The sequence below is a fragment of the Uloborus diversus genome, chromosome 4 (assembly GCF_026930045.1).
Source record: "Uloborus diversus isolate 005 chromosome 4, Udiv.v.3.1, whole genome shotgun sequence".
Lineage (NCBI taxonomy): Eukaryota > Metazoa > Arthropoda > Arachnida > Araneae > Uloboridae > Uloborus > Uloborus diversus.
In genome coordinates, this window is record NC_072734.1 from 148,482,007 (window position 1) to 148,503,553 (window position 21,547).

The window sequence follows — 21,547 nt, forward strand, 5'->3', positions numbered from 1 at the left end:
TAAGTTATGTCCGAATGCAGGCACATTTTTCTACATTCATCAAAATACGTCATATCGAAGCCATTACCACTTTAACTTCTCAATGAAAAATAATAACATAATGATGTATAATTTAACAATGTAAGCAATAAAATGCATTAGATTTTTTTTTCTTTTTTTGTAATTTTTTAACTCTACTTTCTCTTCTGAACTACTTAGTTATTTTATTTTAAATAAGCAATTTGTTGCATTTAATTTTTAAAGTACCTTCAAATGAAGCCTTTTTAATGGATAAATTAAAATCAACAAAGAGCAAATAAATGTAGTTAAATATTGTAATACTTTTAGATCTTTGCATGAAAATTCCTTATTGATGATGTCTTCCATGGCCTGACCTGAAAAATGCCCAGTACCATTCTATAAATTTTGTTTAAAAAATGGATAAGATAACTCATCACGAAAATAAAGTTTCCTATAAAAATAGACCTGAACGAAGTTTCTAGGATGAAAAGTTTTGGTTTTAAAGAAGAAAAACTACGATTTTTTGCTAAAAATCACTGTTCTTCGTAACTTTGGCCTCTTTGCGTATGACTTTTGATGAAATTTTGAAAGAATATGATCTACGGCTTGTAGAGAAACCTAAGCTCTATGCTCCTTCCCAACTATTATTCCAATAGAGAGCGCTGCAAGCGCTTATTGAATTAAGTAAGTTGATTATGGAAAAATTTAGTGGCAACTCTGACAGTGGAAGAGAGGAAATAGATTTCGAAACACGAAGCGCAAGCTCCGTGGAAGTGAGTAATTCGCTGTTTAGAATAAATGATTTGGTTTAATCACCAATATGTAAATATGTACATAGTCTTCAATAAACATGTTAAGTTCACTTCGAGTCGTGATAACTTGAACCTATCACTGAACCACCGGATCTACATAGAATTGCACATTTTTTCCCACATGGTGCATCGGCATCGGAAAGATGAACTGGTAAACTTTTAGTAAGTAAAGCATTTGGATAGCATTTTTATGCGAAGACTGCAAAAGGTAGGAACTTTTGAGTTATTTACATTGTTGAAAATCATTGAAAATGGAACCAAAATCATTTATACAAAAAAGAACTGTTCTTCGCTCTTCTACTACGGTTATAGTAAAAAATGTTGATAAATACATAGAAGAAGAGCAAAATGAAGAACTAGAAAATTGTTTAGAACTGTTAAATAGCAAGGAGATAGAACTTGATAACTTAGATGAAAAAATACAAATTTTGATAGAAGACGAGAAGAAACTAGATTTTGATATAGAAACTTCCATGAATTATAAAGATAAAATAACTTTGACGAAATGTCGGATAAATCGTTATTTTAAGGAATTAGAGCAGCGAAATGAAAATAAAACGTCCATTAATAACGTATCAAATAATTCCTCTCTTATCGATGAAATTCGAAACCAAACACAAAGTAACGTACGGTTACCAAAAACTTCCATCCAAAAATTCAACGGTGATTACGGTGATTGGATAAATTTTTGGAATTCTTTCGAAGTAACTATTCACAAGAAAAATTCAACTATTTGAAAAGTTATTTGAGCGGAAATGCTGCTAGTGCTATAGAAGGTTTTTCGATTTCGGAAACAAACTATGATTCTGCGATAGACATTCTCAAAAATAGATTTGGTCAAAATGACTTGATAATTAACACGCACATTTCCAATCTCTTGAGTTTGACCCCGGTACAAAGCTCAAATGAAGTTACGAAATTAAGAAAATTATATGATAAAATTAACGTACAAATAAGAAGCCTTTTTTCACTCAACGTCCAACCCGAGAGTTACGCGAATATGTTAATTCCTGTTTTGATGAAAGTGATTCCTGCTGATATCGCTCTAGAATTTCACCGCAATAGAGAGAATTCAACCAATATAGATTTGAATGCATTTCTAAACTTTCTCCGTTCGGAGATAGAATCTCGGGAAAAAATCGCTAGAATAAAACTTCCGCCTTCGAATAGCAATGAACAGATTAACACAAGTACTTTGAATAATAAGCAGTTCAGAAAGATCCCTTCCAGATCACAGCACTTTACAGAAAACAGATGTCCTTCAACACATGAGCTAATTGCTAAAACGTCAATAAATCTTGACAAGTGTATATTTGGCTCAGAAGATCACGAGTCGGAAAAATGCGTAAATCTCAACGTGGATGAAAAAAGGAATGTATTGCGGGGGGATGGCAGGTGTTACTTATGCCTTAGAATGGGGAAAATCACAGAATATCTGCTTGCCACTTTAAGGCAACTAAGCGTTGCAAAATTTGCAAAGGAGCTCATTCCGAGGCGATTTGTTATAAATCTCATTCAAAGTTAAAATATAATGACACCGACAAAAAAGAAGCAAGTTCACTTTCGAGAAATAATGATAATCAATTTGAAAAAAATAAGGAAATCATTTCTGCCGTATCACATTCTAAATCCAATTCGATGCTTTTGCAAACTTGCTCGGTAAAAGTCAAAACAAAACAAGGCATAAGTTATCCGCGTCTTCTTTTGGACAATGGAAGCATGAAGTCTTTCATTACACAAGAATTAGCTAATAAATTAGATCTTGAAGTAATTAGAAAAGAAAAATTATCGGTTTACACTTTTGGAATTACTGCGCCAATTCAAAAGACTTACGACGTCATTAGATTAGTACTTGAACATAGAAGTTCCCCTAATTCTAGAATAGAAGTTGAATTATTGGTAACCGATCACATATTAGGTTCGGACATTCCTCCGCCAAAATCAAAAGAAATTAGACAAAATAAACTGCTACGAAATTTGATATTAGCGGATTCTCTTGACAGTCAACAACCTGTTGGCATTTTGATCGGAGCAGATTATTACTACAATATAGTAACGGGTCACATTAAACGTTTGAACAAAAATCTTGTCGCTGTAGAAACTATTTTTGGCTGGAGCCTACAAGGACGAGAAGGAGAAGATAACTTTACTTTATCATTTAATGTGATAGTAGAGGAAGATTTAATCTCGAAACAAATAGAAAAATTTTGAGATTTGGAAAATTCCGGACTCATATGCGAAAATCAAAATTATAATTCAACCGAAAATGAAATCCTCAAACAGTTCGAATCTGATGTAGTATACGAAGATTGTCGGTATAAAGTTAAATTACCATGGAAAAGTGACACATCAAGATTGGATGATAATAGAGAAATCGCGGAACAAAGGTTCAACCGACTTAGAAATCGATTCAAAAAAAATCCGCAACTATTTTCTGAATACCAAAACATAATACAAGATTACTTGAAACAGAATATAATTGAACCCGTCACAGACGAAACAGATAAGGAAAATATCGTGTTTTATTTGCCTCATGGGGAAGTAATACGTGAAGATAGAACCACAAGCAAATTGCGAATTGTTTTTGATGCGTCATCACATGACTCAAACTCCGAATCTTTAAATGACTGTCTCCACGTTGGCCCAAATTTGTATCCGGAGATATTCGAAATTCTGTTAAGATTTAGATATTATCCAGTAGCATTTACTGCAGATATAAAGCAAGCGTTCTTACAGATTCTCTTAGATAAAGAAGATCGAGACGTAACCAGGTTTTTCTCCACTGACTCCCCCACCAGTGACAATATCATGCCTCTTGTTTATCGCTTTTCAACAATTCTTTTCGGATTAAATAGCTCATCATTTTTACTATCAGCAACTCTCAAACATCACTTTAAAAAGTATAAACAACTCTACCCTGAAACAGTTAGTATTTTAGAAAATAATGTTTATGTAGATGATGTAATTTTAAGTCGAGACACAGTCAGAGAAGCCTTGACTACTTCTTTGGAAACAATCCACATATTCAAGGAAGCGAGCATGCAACTACACAAATGGCATACTAATTCGAGAGAATTACATGAACTTTGGAAAAAAGAAGGCATAATTTCAAATGCAAATTTTCAAATTTCTGATGCTGAAAACACCTCCTTAAAAGTTTTGGGCATGGCGTGGGATAATTCCAGGGATTTACTGTATTTTGATATTCGAAGCCTATTGTCATTTTTATCGAAGCCAATTGAGACAAAAAGGTTTATTCTACAAGTGTTAGGACGAATTTTTGACCCAATAGGAATTTTGGGACCCTTCACTGTAAGAATCAAACTCTTGATTCAGAAGATTTGGGCATCACATATAGATTGGGACGAGCCACTTCCTGAAGATTTGATCTCCCTATGGAGAAAATGGTGCGAAGAGTTGCATCAAATGAATAAATTCAAAATCCCTCGACATTATTTTTTTGAAAGTTTGTGCTTAGACATTGGAAATATCGAATTACATTGCTTCTCAGACGCTAGCACAGTGGCATATGGTACAGTTGCGTACTTACGTTTCAAGACGAATGATAAAGAAATTCAAACGACGTTCATTGCTTCCAAAAATAGGGTAACGCCATTGAAAATACTCACCTTACCCAGATTAGAACTAATGGGGGCATTACTATCTGCCAAACTGGGAAATAATATAGTGAGAATTTTGAATTTAAATATTCCTTGTTATTTTTGGACCGATTCAAGCATAACGTATTTTTGGATCAAGAAACAGCCCGATGCATTTAAACCCTTTGTTAAGAATCGTGTTCAGGATATTCAGAAGTTGACGTCACCAAATAATTGGGGACACTGCAGAAGTTGTGATAATCCAGCGGACTTAGTCAGCCGTGGAGCAAAGATCTCAAAGTTGATTAATGAACCCCTTTGGACACAAGGTCCACCTTGGTTGAGACTTTCGCCTGACCATTGGCCAAAATTGATCCATGAGAAAATAGTAGAAGAATCTCAGCTAGAATATAGAAAAAAATCCCTGGAGACACATGAACTTGAATGTATAGTCGAAAATAGAGAAGACCCAGTTGATTTATCCAAATATAGTGACTTAGAAAAGTTGTTAATGGTTACAGCATGGACAAAACGCTTTATCGCGAAATTGAGAAAATCTAGTAACATACAAGGAGCTCTAATTACAGAAGAGCTACAAGAAGCAGAAAATTTATTGATACGATGTGAACAAAAGAGACACTTTGGAGAAGAATTAAAATCTTTAAGTGTGGGTAATTCGGTTGAAAAGAATTCCCCGTTGTACAATTTCGCCCCCTACATCGATGAAAAGCAAGTCATGAGATTAGGAGGAAGATTGGAGTTCTCAGAGTTTTCTTTGGATAATAAACATCCAGTCATCTTGCCTACAAACTCCGCGCTAACAAGACTGATAGTACTTAAAGAGCATGAAAAAAAAATGCACGGAGGTACATCTGCTACTCTAGCCAAATTTAGATCTCGCTTCGGGATCCCGAAGGGGCGCCAGTTAATTAAAAAGATCATCAAAAAATGCCTGATTTGCCAGAAATATTTAGCCAAACCAGCAGATCAATTGACAGCGCCTTTACCGAAAGATAGAATCCAAGAGTCACCACCATTTTCCATTTGCGGAATTGATTTTGCGGGACCTGTATATGTAAAGAACTACAAAGATATGCAAAAGTCGTATATTGTTTTGTTTACCTGCGCAGTAACTCGTGCCGTACATCTTGAACTTGTGTCAAACATGTCGACACAAGCCTTTTTACTTGTATTCAGAAGATTCTTAAGTAGAAGAGGGAATTGCAAAATCATTTATTCCGATAATGCTAAGACGTTTAAGAAAGCTGAAGAAGAAATGAGAAAGTTTTCTAAAATATTGGAAGATGATACATTTAAAAATTTCATAGCTAAAGAAAGAACACAATGGAAATACATCATCGAAAGAGCCGCATGGTGGGGAGGATTCTATGAACGCCTTGTTAAATCGGTTAAGGAATGTTTGCGAAAAGTAATAGGAAAAGCCCTTCTGACGTTCGAGGAAATGACAACGCTTCTAACAGAAGTGGAAACAGTTTTGAACTCGCGCCCACTATCTTACACCTACAACGAGATAGATGAACCTGAAGCATTAACTCCCTTACATTTTTTAAATTATGCAAAGAATGACCACAGCTATCCAGTTCACTTCTCTGATCTCATCGCCAAAACTTCTCCTGACCAATTGAGAAGAAGAAAGGAGTATCAGACAAAACTGTTAAAGAACATTTGGCTGAAATGGAAAACCCAATATCTTCTAGATTTAAGAACTGTACATCGCTTGGATTGCAGTAAAGAAGGAAAATCTCTCAAGATAGGGGACGTGGTACTTCTCGAAGGAAGTAACAAAAATAAGTTCTTGTGGCCTTTAGGTATTATTACAGAACTCTTTAAAGGACGTGATGGACTTGTTCGTGCCTGCACAGTTAAGACAAAGGACGGACAATACAGGAGGCCGATACAACTAGTGTATCCTTTGGAAATGATCAATGGACAGTGAAAAAAAAAAAACTTTTGGAACTTTAATTTTTTTTTCTTTCCTATATATTAGTTAAACGATTTGATAGTTTAGAACTTTAATTTCTTTATTTTTGATTTTTGAATTTATCTAATTATTTTTCATTTGATATTCATTACTTATTGAAAAGCATAATAATTTGAATATGGTATTATTTGTTTCTCTAAATACTTTTTTATATTGCTATATTTATTTTTGTTGTGTAAAATTGTTATTGTTATATTTCAATATATTTTGATTACAAAGAAAATGTAAACTCGAGGAGTTTAGGTGGGGAGTGTGTAGGGAAACCTAAGCTCTATGCTCCTTCCCAACTATTATTCCAATAGAGAGCGCTGCAAGCGCTTATTGAATTAAGTAAGTTGATTATGGAAAAATTTAGTGGCAACTCTGACAGTGGAAGAGAGGAAATAGATTTCGAAACACGAAGCGCAAGCTCCGTGGAAGCGAGTAATTCGCTGTTTAGGATAAATGATTTGGTTTAATCACCAATATGTAAATATGTACATAGTCTTCAATAAACATGTTAAGTTCACTTCGAGTCGTGATAACTTGAACCTATCACTGAACCACCGGATCTACATAGAATTGCACATTTTTTCCCACACGGCTATGCCATTGGAAAAAATTAGAGGAGAAGGGAATATTATAAAAGGTTTTGATCTCTTTTGTGGGGGAGGGGGGTACTCCATCACCTTTGAGGGGCTTAATTGATACTTTTTACGTAGGAGCTATAGCTGGCCTTTGAGAATTGATCCCCATTACAAAAATTTCTGGATCTGCCACTGGAGTGTAGCTAGAGCAAATCTATTTTACCAGCGGGTGTCCGCATCATGGTGCAGTTCGTTTCGTGAATTGAAGGCAAAGCTTGGGTATTTCGCAATAAGTAACCGCCCTAAGCCAGGACTACGGAAGAACTACATGCAAAATATCGTAGCAATAACACGAATAATAACTAAGTTTAGTACTTAAATTTTCAAATGCAGTCGGATTTTTTGGTTAGTTATCATTCAAAATATTAGTATGCGTCAGTAAAAAAAAGGTGTTCATAATAGAGTAACACCTAGCATTATTTTCATTCATTGAATTCTTAATTTGAAGAAGATAGTTTGACTCTTTGATTTGAAAAGCCAAAAGTTATAAAGGTTTAACTTTGCAAATAATTCGTTAAAAACAAGTTTTATTTCTTTAAAGTTTTCTCTTGAAAGTGTCAATGGGAATGTAGAGATTTCATTTTATTAGAATTCATCAACAGTATTTTTTTTTTTCACTTTCTGAACGATAATAAAAGGCTTTTTTTTTCAGACAAAGATGGCAACAGATCAAGTTCTTGGAGTGACAGATTGGGTCATTTTATCCCTGATGCTCATAATTTCTGCAGGAATTGGCGTGTTCTTCCACTTCTTTGGAAAAAAGCAGAAAACAACAGATGACTTTCTTTTGGCGGGAAAGAACATGTCCATTTTCCCGGTTTCATTCTCATTAATGGCCACTTTCATGTCAGCTGCCACAGTCATTGGAATTCCGACTGACATCTATCTATTCGGGACTCACGTAGCTTTCAAAACAGTTGGTTTTTGTATTGGTTTAGTATTGACGTCATATATCTTCTTGCCAGTGTACTTCCAAATGCAAGCCACAACAGCATATGAGGTATAAAAGCCAGAAATGTCCGTCATTTCTGTTCCACTATGTTGTTAAAGATTTTCTTAAGCGGTTTAGTCACTAAAGTAAGAACTAACAACGTTGTTTGCATTCCTATTGGTTCATTATAGGTTTACTAGTGGTATCCGCACGGCTTTGCCCGTAGTAGAAAATTAAAAGGTCCTTTGGTTCGCCTGTATATTTACAAAAAATGGACGATGAATTTCTCGCCAATTTGCTATGTTAAATGGCTTGCTTATGATACGGTTCCACGTTATGATAATTCCGTAATTTACTATTCCACGTTGTGATAATTTGCTCAGTAATTTTTTTTTTTTATTGGAATAGAAAAAGAACAAAATCGAATTTCCGAAAATTTACTTCGAGGTGCACACCCCCATGCTACAAACTAACTTTGTGCCAAATTTCATGAAAATCGGCCGAACAGTCTAGGCGCTATACGCGTCACAGATATCCAGACAGACAGACAGAGTTCCAGATAGACTAAGATTTTGTCGGATGTCTTTTCATCCAAAAGCTCATTACCTTTTGCATTGAAAAAGGCGTTCCTTGTAACGCCGAAACACGTGTCTGCAGTAATCCGCAATTTGTGCTTTTTGACGTTGTTATTTCTTACTTTACTTTTCAGCACAAAAATATTTATTTATCTTGTTTATCTCGTTTAGTCATTAAAAAAAAAAAAAAAGTTTTGTCAATTTCCTTTAGTTAAAAATAGTCTCATATATTTAACTTTTATTACTCTTAGTGTCTAAACTTTTACTTGTCTTACAATCAACCATCAGACATGTATTGTCTAACTTTCAAATTATATTTGCCTATCTTGTAATTTTCGTATATTGTTTTCCAGTGATTTTTAAGTCTCGCTCTCAAAGCTTAAACCACATGATAAGTATCCAACAATCAACTGCTCATTAAAAGAAAAGTAAAATGGATTTCAATTTACCAATTTTTCTCCACGAAAATTCTGAACAAGTGAGGAAGCAGAATAAGGCAATGCAGTCTATTAAGGACATTTTTTGATGTAAGACAGTAAAAAATTGCTAGATTGCGATTATATCGTCATGAGAGAGCTTAATTGATGATAAAGCGTTTCCAGCAGGCATTTGATTATCAACGGGCAAATTTATAGCAATAAGTATTACAAAATAGTTTTGTCCAAAACTCCTAATCTTATTTTAAGGTATATGTTTCTTCTTCATGGTGCAGTTGCAAAAAATGCTAATTCTTCTAAAAAGCTTAATGCTTGCAGTGGACGAATTCAAAAAGAAAAATATCCTTGTTTAATGTCATGTTTTCCTATTGATAACCTTAGAAAAGTAGGTTGAATCCCTCAAGTGTCATGATGTTTATTCATTGAGTAACTGTATCCAAATCGAAAGATTATTGGTCAACTTATAAGGCTTTCCAATTAAACTTACAAAGTAACGTTCTCTGTGTTGTCCTCTTCGAATCTGCAGGAATAAAGTATTATACAATAATTTATTTGGTGTTTTCATATTGTGTATTGTGAGGGAGAAATATTTTACTTGGTTTCAACCCGAATTTAAATTTTGATTCAAAAGATTTTGCAACCAAAATTACCTGTTTTTAAGCATTCATAAAAAGTAGATTTTTCAGCGAGTAATCAACAGAATGTATTCAAAAATATATAAATTAATGCGATAGATTTAAAATTATTTAATTCATTAAGGAGTCTCCACGAGCGGGGGTGGATTATGTCACAGCTTAAATACATGGGGAAGGATGATTTTACAGACTTTTAAATCTTATTGTGTGGACTATCGTTCTTGGGAGCTGCTACATATAGTAGTTGAGGTTAATGTGCCATCCTTTTTCGGGGAATGGCACCCCTGATTTATCTTAGATTTATTGCACTTATTGAAGATATTTATGTATTAAAAATGTGAAAACATTAAAAATTTGACTTCACTTTGACTTGATTATTTTAATGCCCAGTGACGCATGAGGCCGCTAACTTGACGTTCCATCCATCTCGGTTTAGTTCCACCTCTTTGGAACTCCCCAACTTGGCCAACCAAAGGCATTAACATTAACAACAGTATCCTAATAGTTCAATGTCACAAAAAATTTCTGATGTAGAATTTATAATTAAAAAATTAACTATATTCATTTAGTAATATTCGCATTGAATTTTGATATTAAATTCAATTTGTGACAGAAAATTTGGTTAGAAAACATGAATTATAATATCTTCATTTGAGACAGTGCGAAGCAAAAGGATGTAAGAGGAAATTTTTAGGTTTTGAGTAAAAGGCGATTTTAAAAATAATTTCCTGGGAAGTCTTTCACTGATTTTTTTTTTTTTTTCGCCGCAGCACCTACCAGGGCTATTAGTACTATAAGAACGATCACTTCGTGACCGATTTTTATGTTCCCCCGAGAAAAGAAAGGTTTAAAGATAAGGTCCTAGGCAGAGCCTCATTTAAAAGTTTTCAAAGTTATGCTGCATAACAGTACCGACCAGGGCTGTTAGTACCATCTCTTAACCCAAACCGGGGGGAGGCGGGGGGGGAAGGGGAGGTTTATCTACCATGTGTACTGGTTATCTTCCAATTTTTAATTTTGCCATTTACATCCCTTTGCTTCTCACTGCATCAATTATAATCTATGCTTATTTCACCTGTATTAAGCGAACACTCAATTATTAACATTAACTCTTAGCCCTATAAATTAAATATTAGTTATATTAATTAATAACTTTGACCAGAAAAGTGTGGTTTTCCAGAAAAAATATTTTATTCGGAGCCAGGTAAAAATGTCAAGAGTTATATGAAATATGTGTTGTCTCACAGGAAAGGATTGTTGGTTTCTTCAGCAATCATGAGCAATTGAAAATGTAACTTAAAGATTTAAATTAGTATTAAAACTCCACTATCTCACCTTCTCTTCTGCATTGTTTAGTACCTCGAGAGAAGATTCGGAAGAGTTGCTAGAAAACTGTGCTCATTAACATTTGTCCTACACATGGTAAGTTTGTAAAATATTTTATTTCGATATTTATACTAGATTTAAAGTGTGCAAAAAAAAAAAAAAAAAAAAAACACGATTGACGATTTTATTTAAATCGGAGTTTCAACAACAGAAAGTTTTCTTCATTTTATAAATTTAAGTGTTATTTTATTACTTTTGCTTTGTATGAATATGTAAAATTTGTTTGAAAAAGGTAATTAAAAACTATTTCACTAAAAGATATTACTTTTATAATGATATGTTAGTAGGGGAACATGGGGCAAAGTGAAATGGTGAAATATTTACTCTGCTTTTAGCTCCACCTAGCTGATATTATTTTAACCATGTAGTACCATATGTAGCCTATTCCAGTCAGAAAAAAAATACCTCCGAAGATTAAAGCATTTGGTAATACAGGCAATTTTTAAAAAATGAAACTCATTTTTGCAATATTTTGTTGTAAGTCAAAAAAAAGTTTTCTTACGATAAAATGATAAAGTTATTGCTACGATCATTTGAAATATCAATTGAGACCTCGTAATATTCATCACAGTATTAATTTAGTTAATGGTAAGCTAATTTGTATTTTAAATAAATTGTGCAATTAGTCAAGTACATCCGGGGCAAAGTGAAATAGTTTGTTTCGTTTACTCACTCAATCATTTAATCTAAATCACTTACGTGTTCATTTATTAATTAATCCATTTACATTCCTTCATTTAGTAATTCACTTATTTATTCATTTATACTTTTTTTCCTATTCATTCATTCTTTTACTCCCTTATTTATTTTTCTTTATATATCAATTGATTTCATTTAATTATTTGTAAGGGTTTTTTTTTCATTATCTTTTCATTTATTCATTCGACCTTTTATTTACTGATTCTTTCGATCAGAAACATGTTTTTTAACCAAATTGAGAATTCTTTAGAAAAATATGTTATTTTTCACTTTGCCCCATTTTTAAGACTCAAATTTACTGCCAAAAATAAAAAATACTGTTTCGACGCAAGTTTTATTCTAAAATACAATGTTCTTTCGTTATGTATCGTAATTAAACAAATTTCCGTTTTTTTCATTTTGAAATTAGTAAGTGATCTCAACCGTTTCACTTTGCCCCAAAATGAAAAATCGGAAATTTGTTTTCATTCCTCTACATATTTATTAAATACAAGCAATTTTTTAACTCCTTTTTGTAGGTACTTTATGTTCCCGTTGCTCTTTATGCACCGTCGTTAGCATTGAGTGCAGTGACCAACGTATCTACATTTATGTCTGTCATCTTGATTGGAGCAGTCTGTACATTTTATTGTGCTTTGGTGAGAAATAAGTAATTATATCATTAGCAGAAAATGCACAAAAAGTAAATGATATTCAATAAAAGTCCAGCAATAACTTTATTTTCTGCTTTGGATTTTTGGCTATTGATAAGATATTATTTACCAGCTTGTCCAGCACAGAAACATTCCTTTCACTACTGAAAGTTTTTTACCATCTCCAAATCGAAAAGAAACACATTTCTCATTGGCTTTTAGAAAACTCTAAATACAAAATATTTACTGAAAGACTATGTTTTCAGTAATGTCCTGACAGAATGTTTAGAGATTATCACATTTCCTGCCATGAACATCATGGCACATATTTCAAAGGAATTTGGAATAATAACTTTTGTTACTTCTGCAATGACTTTAAATTAGTATTTGTCTCTTTGGGGTATGATTTTAGTTTTTCTAAAACATGGTTTGACTTTAGTTTTCTTTAAAATGTTCTTTTAAAACATGGATACTTCGCGATTTTTTTTTCTTTGGTTAAAGTGTGATTACTAACGTACTTTGTACATAGGGGCCATTTATTAATTACGTAAGGATGAGTTTGGCAATTTTTGACCCCTCTCCCTCAATGTAAGGGTTCGTAAGATTTTTCAAACCGTCCCCTCTATTCTTACGTAAGATTCCATTTCGTTTTTAAATAATAAAATAACGAATTTTATATAACTGGAATCGAAATTAAATTCACTATTATTAAAATAAACTTTTTTGTGCTAAGAAATATTTTCCAAAAAGTTGGAATCTGGACAGAATGTTTTTTTGATATTTCTTCTGTATATGATACGATATAAAACATGCGATCCATAGTGCGATTCTTTTATTATATTTTACACAATTCATTCTTTGTAAAACAAATAAAAAACAGCTCATCTTAATACGTTTTTACCTTCCAGATGCAAATTAAATATAATCCCTGTCAAACCACTTGACCACGCGATTTCAACTGTAAAATATCGAATTGGAAAATATTACGTAAGAATGCGTTTGAAGCCCCCCCCCCAAATTAGGGTATGTAGAGATTTTTCCCACCCCCTCCCCCTCGAGACTCTTACGTAATTAATGAATGGCGAATTAGAGTCATTTGTTTTGTTTCAGTACGGCATGGCACCTCGGAAATCATGTATACGTATATTATTATAAAGGAACGTGTTAATAGGATGTGTGTTAAATGCAAATTATCTTATTTCAGGGCGGTATGAAAGCGGTTTTGTGGACCGATGCTTTTCAAGGTATTCTTATGTTCGTGGGTATTTTTGGAAGCATAACCATAGGTTGTATTGATGTTGGAGGGATTAGGAAGGTGTTTGAAATTGCGAAAAAGGGAGGAAGACTTGTTGTTCCAGGGTAAGGATGTTTATTTGTTGTGATCATAAAGGTAAATGAAAATATAAACATGCATTCCGAAGAATTGCAATAGGATTTCAGTTATGTATAGCTCACATTGATTACAGAATTCCTGTATCTGTTGTTTTGTTAAACGTTTATTTAAACTTTTTTTTCACCTGAAATATTGCAAAACTAAGAGCAAATAATTTATTAATCCTAATAAAATGTGATCAAGATTAGTTTATCAACTGTATTTCATCAAAACAACTCCGTGTTTGCCTAACAAAATACACTTAAAAAACATTAGTTGTACATTTTTCGCGAGTGACACATACATATTATATGCAGGGTGTTCCCGTTTATCCTGCAAGACCGCAATTTTCGCAACCGTTTGTCCTAGATGCATACTTCCGATTGCAAAAATGTTCAAAATCAGATGCAGAGTTAAGATATTGAAAGTTTAACACAAAACAGAAATGAGAAAAAAAATACAAAATTTACCTTTTAGTATTGGCTCTAGTTCCCCTAACTTATGTTTAGAGAAATAATCTCCACTGGGCAATATTACTAGCAGAAAAAACTTTACATTTGTGACACCAAAACTCCAGGATATATTCTAGTTTAAAGTTTTAAAGGACCATGGAAAAGATACGATTTGAACTTATTACCCTTTCAGAAGAATAAAAGATTGTCGAAGTAAAAAAAAAAGATCGAATTTTTATTTTTAATTTCTCTTCAAAAAAAAAAAAAAAATGCTAATGTTATGCTGCGAAAGGCGAAAAAAAAAAAAAAAAAAACACAACAGAAACTCGCACAACTTGAAAAGACACACTTTATGCACATATAATTATCTCCACCTAAAAGGTGTTATTCATGGCGATTGTTAAGTAGTGGTAGCTTTGTTTCATAAGTCAGCGATAATCGCTCGAGCCAAAATCAAAATTATTATTCAATGGATATTATTAACCTAAATATAAGTTAGGGGACCTAGGGTTCGCAAAATAGTCAAATTATGTAATTTTTGAGTCTTTTTTTTTTTCAGTTTCAAACTTTCAATATTTTAAACCTGAATTTGATTTTGAACATTTTTGTCCTTGGAAGTTTGCATCTATGATTAAAGATTGCGAAAAAAAGGTCTTGCAGTTTAAACAGGAACACTCTTTATATAGATAACTGATTTTCTTTGGTCAGGTTATTTAAAATTTAAGCCAGAAATATCTGGAAACATAATTATGTAAAAATGAGCAAAACCACTTAAAATGTTGTTATCTTGACTATTTTCAGATGGGAATTCGATCCTACTGCACGTTACACAATGTGGAACATGATAATATCAAGTATAATGGCACCCATGGTAACATATGGAGCAAATCAAGTGCAAGTGCAAAGATTATTGACTGTAAGAAACGTTTCAAGGTCCAGAAAGTAAGTCGTCTCTGAAGAAATGTGAGTATAAGTACTATAATTCTGAATAAATAGATTTTATTTTTGTCGTCGCTAGTATAGACTCTCTATAGTTAACTTCATCAGTAAATGTCCTGTTTCTCATTTGTTTTTTCAATTAACTATTATGCTACATTTTATAGAATCCTCATGTACCTCGATAAAAAATGATGATTTATTCTTTAACCCACAACCAGAAACAAAAAAAAGAATAATAATTAGTTCGTATTTTAATTAAAAAGATCACACAATACGCAAATTTAAATTGACATTATAAAGCCCTTATTTTTAAGCATTTTCCGAAAGCCGTTTATTTTAAAAGGCATAAACTACGATCAAAAGGCATAAACTACGAAAAGGCATAACCTACGATCAAAATATTATAATGGCTTTTTTGTTCATTCGCAATCAGTACTAAAGGATGTTCAATCTATATTTCTTTTGGAAGTAATATAACAAAAACATTTAAGTTGGAAATTGTTCGACATAGAAATGGACGTTAAAGCTTTAGTTAAGGAGATAAAATATGGAAATTCATTAAATTAAAAATAAATGAGTGATACGTAATATTTCAAACGAGAAATCAAAATTCTAAGAAAAAATTATACCTAGCATGAACATCTTGTAAAAGGAAAAATAATAAATAAAATAAGCGCATTTTTACTTTAAACCATTAAAATTATTAAATCTCCAAAAACTTTTTGAAACAGTTGAATATTAAGCTTCACATGAGTTAAGCAACAACTAAGAGACATTTCATACTAACGATTTTTAGGATTATATGTTTCAAGACGAAATTCCGAAAGAGTTTGGGGACTCGCAACAATTCTCTGAAACATAGTTAAGATTGGATCCTGTGACCGATAAACTCTAAATCATCTATGAAGTAAAATAAACTTACCAAAAATAAACACATTGGTAATTGATATTGAACTTCGATAAAACGGATGAAAATGGTAAAGCAAATCAACTACTATAAGCATAATCCAAATATTAATTACGATAAACATTTCTTGGAATCTCCCAAACAGTAATAGTTATGATAATCCAATATCTGTTCCTTTCTTTTTTCAATAAAATGAGCTTGAAATCAATGCCACTAAGTGGCAGAAAATTGAACTCTATTCTTGCCCTGAAAACTAAAACAATACCCTTTAAGAAAAATATGTATTTGTTTTAAAACAAATAGACGAAATTGAACCTAACGTGTTCATTTTATTTATTTATTTATTTTGAGAGAGAGGGGAAAAAAGCATTTTCTCCTTCCCATAACCATTTTACATGAAATACACTGCCAACTCAGTTATTCCAACTGCCGAGGACTGCAGTTTTGTGCTTATTATCACTCATCCGCCAGGCATAGGAAGTGACTGAGCTAAAGGTACGAAACCTTTTAATAAAGCCAAGAGTGCCAAACAAACTGGTAGCTAATATAAAATTAACACTGAGCAGACGAGTGACCGAAGCAATGGTTCGGTTCAACTCGAAGATTGAAGACAAGGCATAGTATTTTCAGTAAGTTACCGCCCTACAGCCAGGGCTAAGCAGAAATACATGAAATACACCGCCAGCTCAGTCATTCCAGCCGAGGACTGCAGTTTCTTGCTTATTAGCACTCATCAGCCCGGCATAGGAACTGCAGTCCTCGGCTGGAATTGGTATGTAGGTGGAATTATGAAATACTCTTAGTGTCGAGTTTTACGAGAAGGGATTTTCCAGCATAAATTGCCATATTTAACAAGTGTGCAAGGAACATTTTGAGGTGCGCTATTTAAGTACTTATTTCAATTTGAAGTATTTCTCTTTCATTCTATTATAATCATTTTATTTTTAGGGCTCTTATAATAAGTCTTCCACTATGGTGCTCATTTTACTTACTAAATTGTCTATCTGGTATTGTAATCTATGCCTTTTTCTCCAATTGTGACCCTATGACGTCTCCAGAAAAGCCCATCTCTGCTCCAGATCAGGTAAGTTATTTATTAGAATAGATAATAGAGGGAAATCGACAATTTTTAATCAAACAATATGCCGTTGTTCAGGAGCTACATGACTCAACATTGTTTATTTCATATGATTAGTTAATATTTCTCAACATAATCTTGCAGGATTCTGCATCTGCAACTATATTGATCTTTATGAACTCCCCTCCCCCTTTAACGACCTTTATGAAACATATATCCCCTAAGTTTTAAAGTTTTACAAAAATCATTACATTAACTGTCAAATACAAGTGAACTATTTAGGGGTAAAATGAAAAGCGGGGCAAAGTGAAATGACAAAATATTTTCAGCTTGCAGCGCCATCTATCTAGCATAATTTGGATCATGTTCTTAAACACATAGATGATTTTAGAAAGCCAATAAATGGCTCTAAAGACCCAAGTATATAATAATGTAATTTTCAAAATTTGACGCACATATTGCAGTATTTGTGACTTATCAAAAATATTTTCTTGTAACTACAGTATTTATTAAGTATTGTCTGAGACTACTGATGTCTAGGGCAATTTTATTTAGTTAATATTACTCATGTTAGATTTTAAATGTTTTGTACGGTCTGTCAAGTAAAAAAGATTATTTAGTTTCATTATTCATTCATCTGCTAAATCACTTAAGTACACATTAATTCATTTATTCATTTACATTCCTTCAATTCTTTATTCTTGATTCAATTATTTATTTATTTTTTGCATACATTAAGTCATTTATTTATTTATTAGTAGCTTTACTATGTCATTTGATGAAAAATGTCTGTTATAACCAGAAATAGAGAATATTTCTTAAGAATAATAGTTTATTTTTCTCTTTGCCCCGTAAAAAGTGAAAATTTCTTATTTTTTTAATGTACAAATGTACTGCCAAAAATGAAAACAAAAATGTCTATGTCAATTTTATTATAAAATACTTTGACCTTTTGTTATGTACAGTAATTTTCAAAACAAATTTTCATCTAGCTCATTTTGAAAAATATTAGTCATCTTAACTATTTCCCTTTGCCCCACAATCAATAACAATATACATTATCATTTTTTAAAATATAATTGAAACACCAGACTTATAATTTCAGCTAACAGCAGGGCCGGACTGAACTGTTAAAACGGCCCGGGCGTTTACACAAAATCGGCCCTCATCTCAGGGATAAATCTACCCCCCCCCCCCGCCCCATGTACACAATCTTTCAAGTTTAAGGGTTTTTTTGAAAATGGTAGGAAAAAGAGCAATAAAATGAATGCAGGTCGCAAAGTCAAAACTAGGGGAGTGTATGAGTTTGGTGGTACGTCAATTTTTAACGAATTTTAACACAGAGAGAGAGAGCGAGAAAGATTTCAGCTTCTGGTTTAAGACGTTGTCATTGCAAGGCTGAAATGTTAGCAACATAAACCAAATCATAAGTGTAATATTCTCACAGACATAGGGAGCTCGGGAATTTCTCCTCCAGGTAGTTTCCGAAATTGTAGTTTTATAAACGCCATTTTGGACAATCTTTAAGCTAGTGTGTTTGTGTGTGTGGTGGGAGAGGGGGGGGGGGGGTTTGAAAGCCCTCGCTCGTATTTTTTCGAAATTGAAACTAGGTTAAAAGTTAGGATCTCTATCGGAAAATTTTCAAAATTGTAGTTCTAAAAACTCAGTTTCAGACGATCTTTGATGGTGTTTGGGGAAAAGAGATTTGGAGGCCCTCCTCCGGAAATGTTTTGAAATAGGATTCTGAAAGGATTTCGAAATAGAATGGAGGAGTTTTCTGATAGTCTCTTCCCGGAATTTTTCCGAAATTGTAGTTTCAAAAGCGCTGTTTTAGAATGCCTTTGTACTGTTCGTGAGGGGAGAGGTTTGAGGGCCCGACAATTTTTTGAACCTGAAATTTCAAACACGCAGTTGGGTGATTCTCCGAAATCCTAATAATATTATGTCCCAGGAGCCGAACACAAGGATTGTTTGACCTAGATTTTTTTTCTTTTTTTTAATAGTTGGAAATATTTTTTGCGATGTTATTCCATTCTTATTAAAACAATAACTCATTTATTTCTCCCCAAAAAAATTTTTGAACCCCCAGAAAGTCACTCTTTTGGCGTGTCCTCATTCGTTTCTCAAGTACCGTAAAACCGTACAACATTAGACCAGGGTTGCAACTTTAGACTATTGAAGGAATCTGGTAGTATGTGCCATGTAGTGGTCGTTAGAGTAAAACTACAGTTTTAAAAAAAATCAGTAGGTTCGCAAGTGTTGTACAGAGAAGTTCATGTTGTTTACCCCAAGCTCCAGTGTTATCATTCTCGTGTCAACATTCATTTGTGTTGGGAGGTTTTCTGAAATTTTTGCTTCAACTTTCAAAGTCTCATTCGAAACCTATATTTGCCGATTGAACTTTCCGGAGGTTAGTTTATTACTTTATTATATAGATATTTAAGATGATCTATCTATATCGGCGAATCCTGATGTTGTTTTGTTTATCTGCCGTTTCGAAGTAAATAAAATCCGGGAATTCGAGAGGCAACTTTAGACCACCCATTTTTACTATCGTTTGTCAATATTTTGTGTTGTCTTGAGCAGCTTTTTTAGTTTTCGGGTTTTCTTTAGTTTTAAACATGAATCCAGGGAAAAGAAAGAAGATAGGCGACCATCCTTACCTCAACTATTCGCCTGATTTAATGGAAAAGGTGATCCACGAAATAGGAACAACCAAATTTCAACAAGGAAAACAAAACAGTTTAAATATTGGTGTTGGCCTCATTCCCCCGATGTCATTAAAATAAAAAAAAGAAACAAAAAGATTATTGCAACAACGAAGAAACCTACACAATTGAGACAAAATTTGTATCAATTCCTTATAAAAAAATATAATCAAAGATGCCCTTGTAAAATAAAATAATAAAATCCATCAGTAGGTACCTATTAATTGCTTTTCATACTATCTAACGTTCATATTTATGTATCTGAATAAACCATATTATTTTTCACAATTGATTTTATTTAAGAGAACCTGAAATTGACTCAAAAAGTATAAAGCAATTTATAAATCGGAAAAAGTAAGTACATTTTTTTTTTTTACAATTTTTGCAGTGTACGGGATTGGAACAGAACGATTTATGCATTGTAACTTTAGACCGGAGTGGTTTAGCGGTGCATATCAAGGAAAATATGAGGCGGTCTAAAGTTGTCACCCGCATGTGCAAACTTTATCCCGATATACAAAAAATTCCCCCTCCCTTTGTGTGTAATTTAGAATTTTTTCGAAGCGTCACACTACAGCTGAAATGTATGGTAGTGTATGGTTAAATGCAAGGGCGCTCATATGCAAAATTTCTAGGGGGGGGAGGCTCGGATATTTTCCTCATGGTTTACCAATATATTTTCCCCATAGAAACCAATTTCAGTACAGAAGAGAGTTATTAAAATTTGACATTTATAATAACTTATTCAAAAATTGCTGAAGAAGAAATGATTTTACATTTTCACAAAGAAAAAGTACTAAAAGCAAGTAAGTTCTATTTTCAAAGGGGAGGCTTGAGCCCCCGCCCCCCCATTTGGACGCCCTTGGTTAAATGCACAACCTTTTTTAGCAAATAATGATGAAAATATGAAAAAAAATACACATATAAAGTTGTCCAAAGTTGTACGGTTTTACGATTCACTTAAATTATCTAAAAATTTTACATCAACATTCCACAAACTTAATTTGTAGTACTAAATTACGCATACTTAAAGGTGTAAAAAAACATTCTTTAAGTAAATGTAATTATTTAAATAATCGAGGAACATCATTTTAAAGTTTTTCTGCAGGTTCTCATGTCTTTCTCCAGTTCTAGGAATAAGATCAATTATTATAGATTTAAAAAAAGGAATTTTTAATCTGCCATTTTGTTGGATTTTTTGAGTATTTTGTTAATATGATTTGTCTTGTTGGATTCTTTGAGTATTTTGTTAATATGATCTGTCTGTTGTTCTTACTAAAACTTTGAAGTTCACAAATGGGTATGTAACATATTTTTGCTGTAATTCTTCTGGACAACATTTCTATGTTAAAGAAACGAAAAGAAAAATTCTACTCATAGTATGTAGTCGAATTCAGAGGTTGAAATAGAAAAATAACATTATTTACCTTGATTATAATCCTGGGCTTACGTAACAAGCAAATTGCAAGGAAAATAATATTGTCCAGGAGAAAAAAAAAGTCATACTCCAGGGAGGGAAAAAAAAACTCTCCTAGCATTATTTATAACGCACTTGTAGTACATTTAGTAGAATAGAATTTATTTCAAAACCATTATTTAGAAAATAAGGTAATGATTAAAAAAAAAAAAAACTGAATTTATCAAACGATAAATAAAAAATGTAGCAAGAACGAACCTTTCAAAAATAGATTTCTTGGTTATACATTTTTTAAATTTTAATGTTGCTCGAGTAAGTAAATGTGAAGTTGCTTTAAACT

At 32.8% G+C, this 21,547-nt stretch overlaps 2 protein-coding genes across 3 annotated transcripts in view; both read left to right on the forward strand.

Annotated features, from left to right (window-relative positions):
* LOC129221264 (putative sodium-dependent multivitamin transporter) overlaps window positions 1-21,547 on the forward strand; it is a 43,806-nt gene that overhangs the window by 12,831 nt on the left and 9,428 nt on the right. For both annotated transcript variants that reach the window (XR_008580491.1, XM_054855719.1), the window contains exons 3-8: window positions 7,692-8,039; window positions 10,974-11,039; window positions 12,221-12,340; window positions 13,539-13,693; window positions 14,960-15,100; window positions 16,953-17,088. Coding sequence is in view for 1 of the 2 variants with exons in the window: in XM_054855719.1 (XP_054711694.1) it covers window positions 7,698-8,039; window positions 10,974-11,039; window positions 12,221-12,340; window positions 13,539-13,693; window positions 14,960-15,100; window positions 16,953-17,088 (960 nt within the window). In the remaining variant the exon portion in view is untranslated. The remainder of the gene's footprint in view (window positions 1-7,691; window positions 8,040-10,973; window positions 11,040-12,220; window positions 12,341-13,538; window positions 13,694-14,959; window positions 15,101-16,952; window positions 17,089-21,547) is intronic.
* On the forward strand, window positions 2,532-6,368 carry LOC129220912 (uncharacterized). Its single transcript, XM_054855347.1, has 4 exons — window positions 2,532-2,981; window positions 3,096-4,219; window positions 4,280-5,619; window positions 5,740-6,368. The coding sequence occupies exons 1-4, from the start codon at window positions 2,532-2,534 to the stop codon at window positions 6,366-6,368; spliced, it is 3,543 nt and encodes a 1,180-aa protein (XP_054711322.1).

Coding starts and splice junctions, on each gene's coding strand:
- LOC129220912 (XM_054855347.1), top strand. CDS start 2,532: ATGAAGTCTTTCATTACACAAGAATTAGCTAATAAATTAGATCTTGAA. Junction 2,982..3,095: donor CTTTATCATTTAATGTGATA/GTAGAGGAAGAT, acceptor ATCCTCAAACAG/TTCGAATCTGATGTAGTATA. Junction 4,220..4,279: donor ATCTCCCTATGGAGAAAATG/GTGCGAAGAGTT, acceptor TTTTTTTGAAAG/TTTGTGCTTAGACATTGGAA.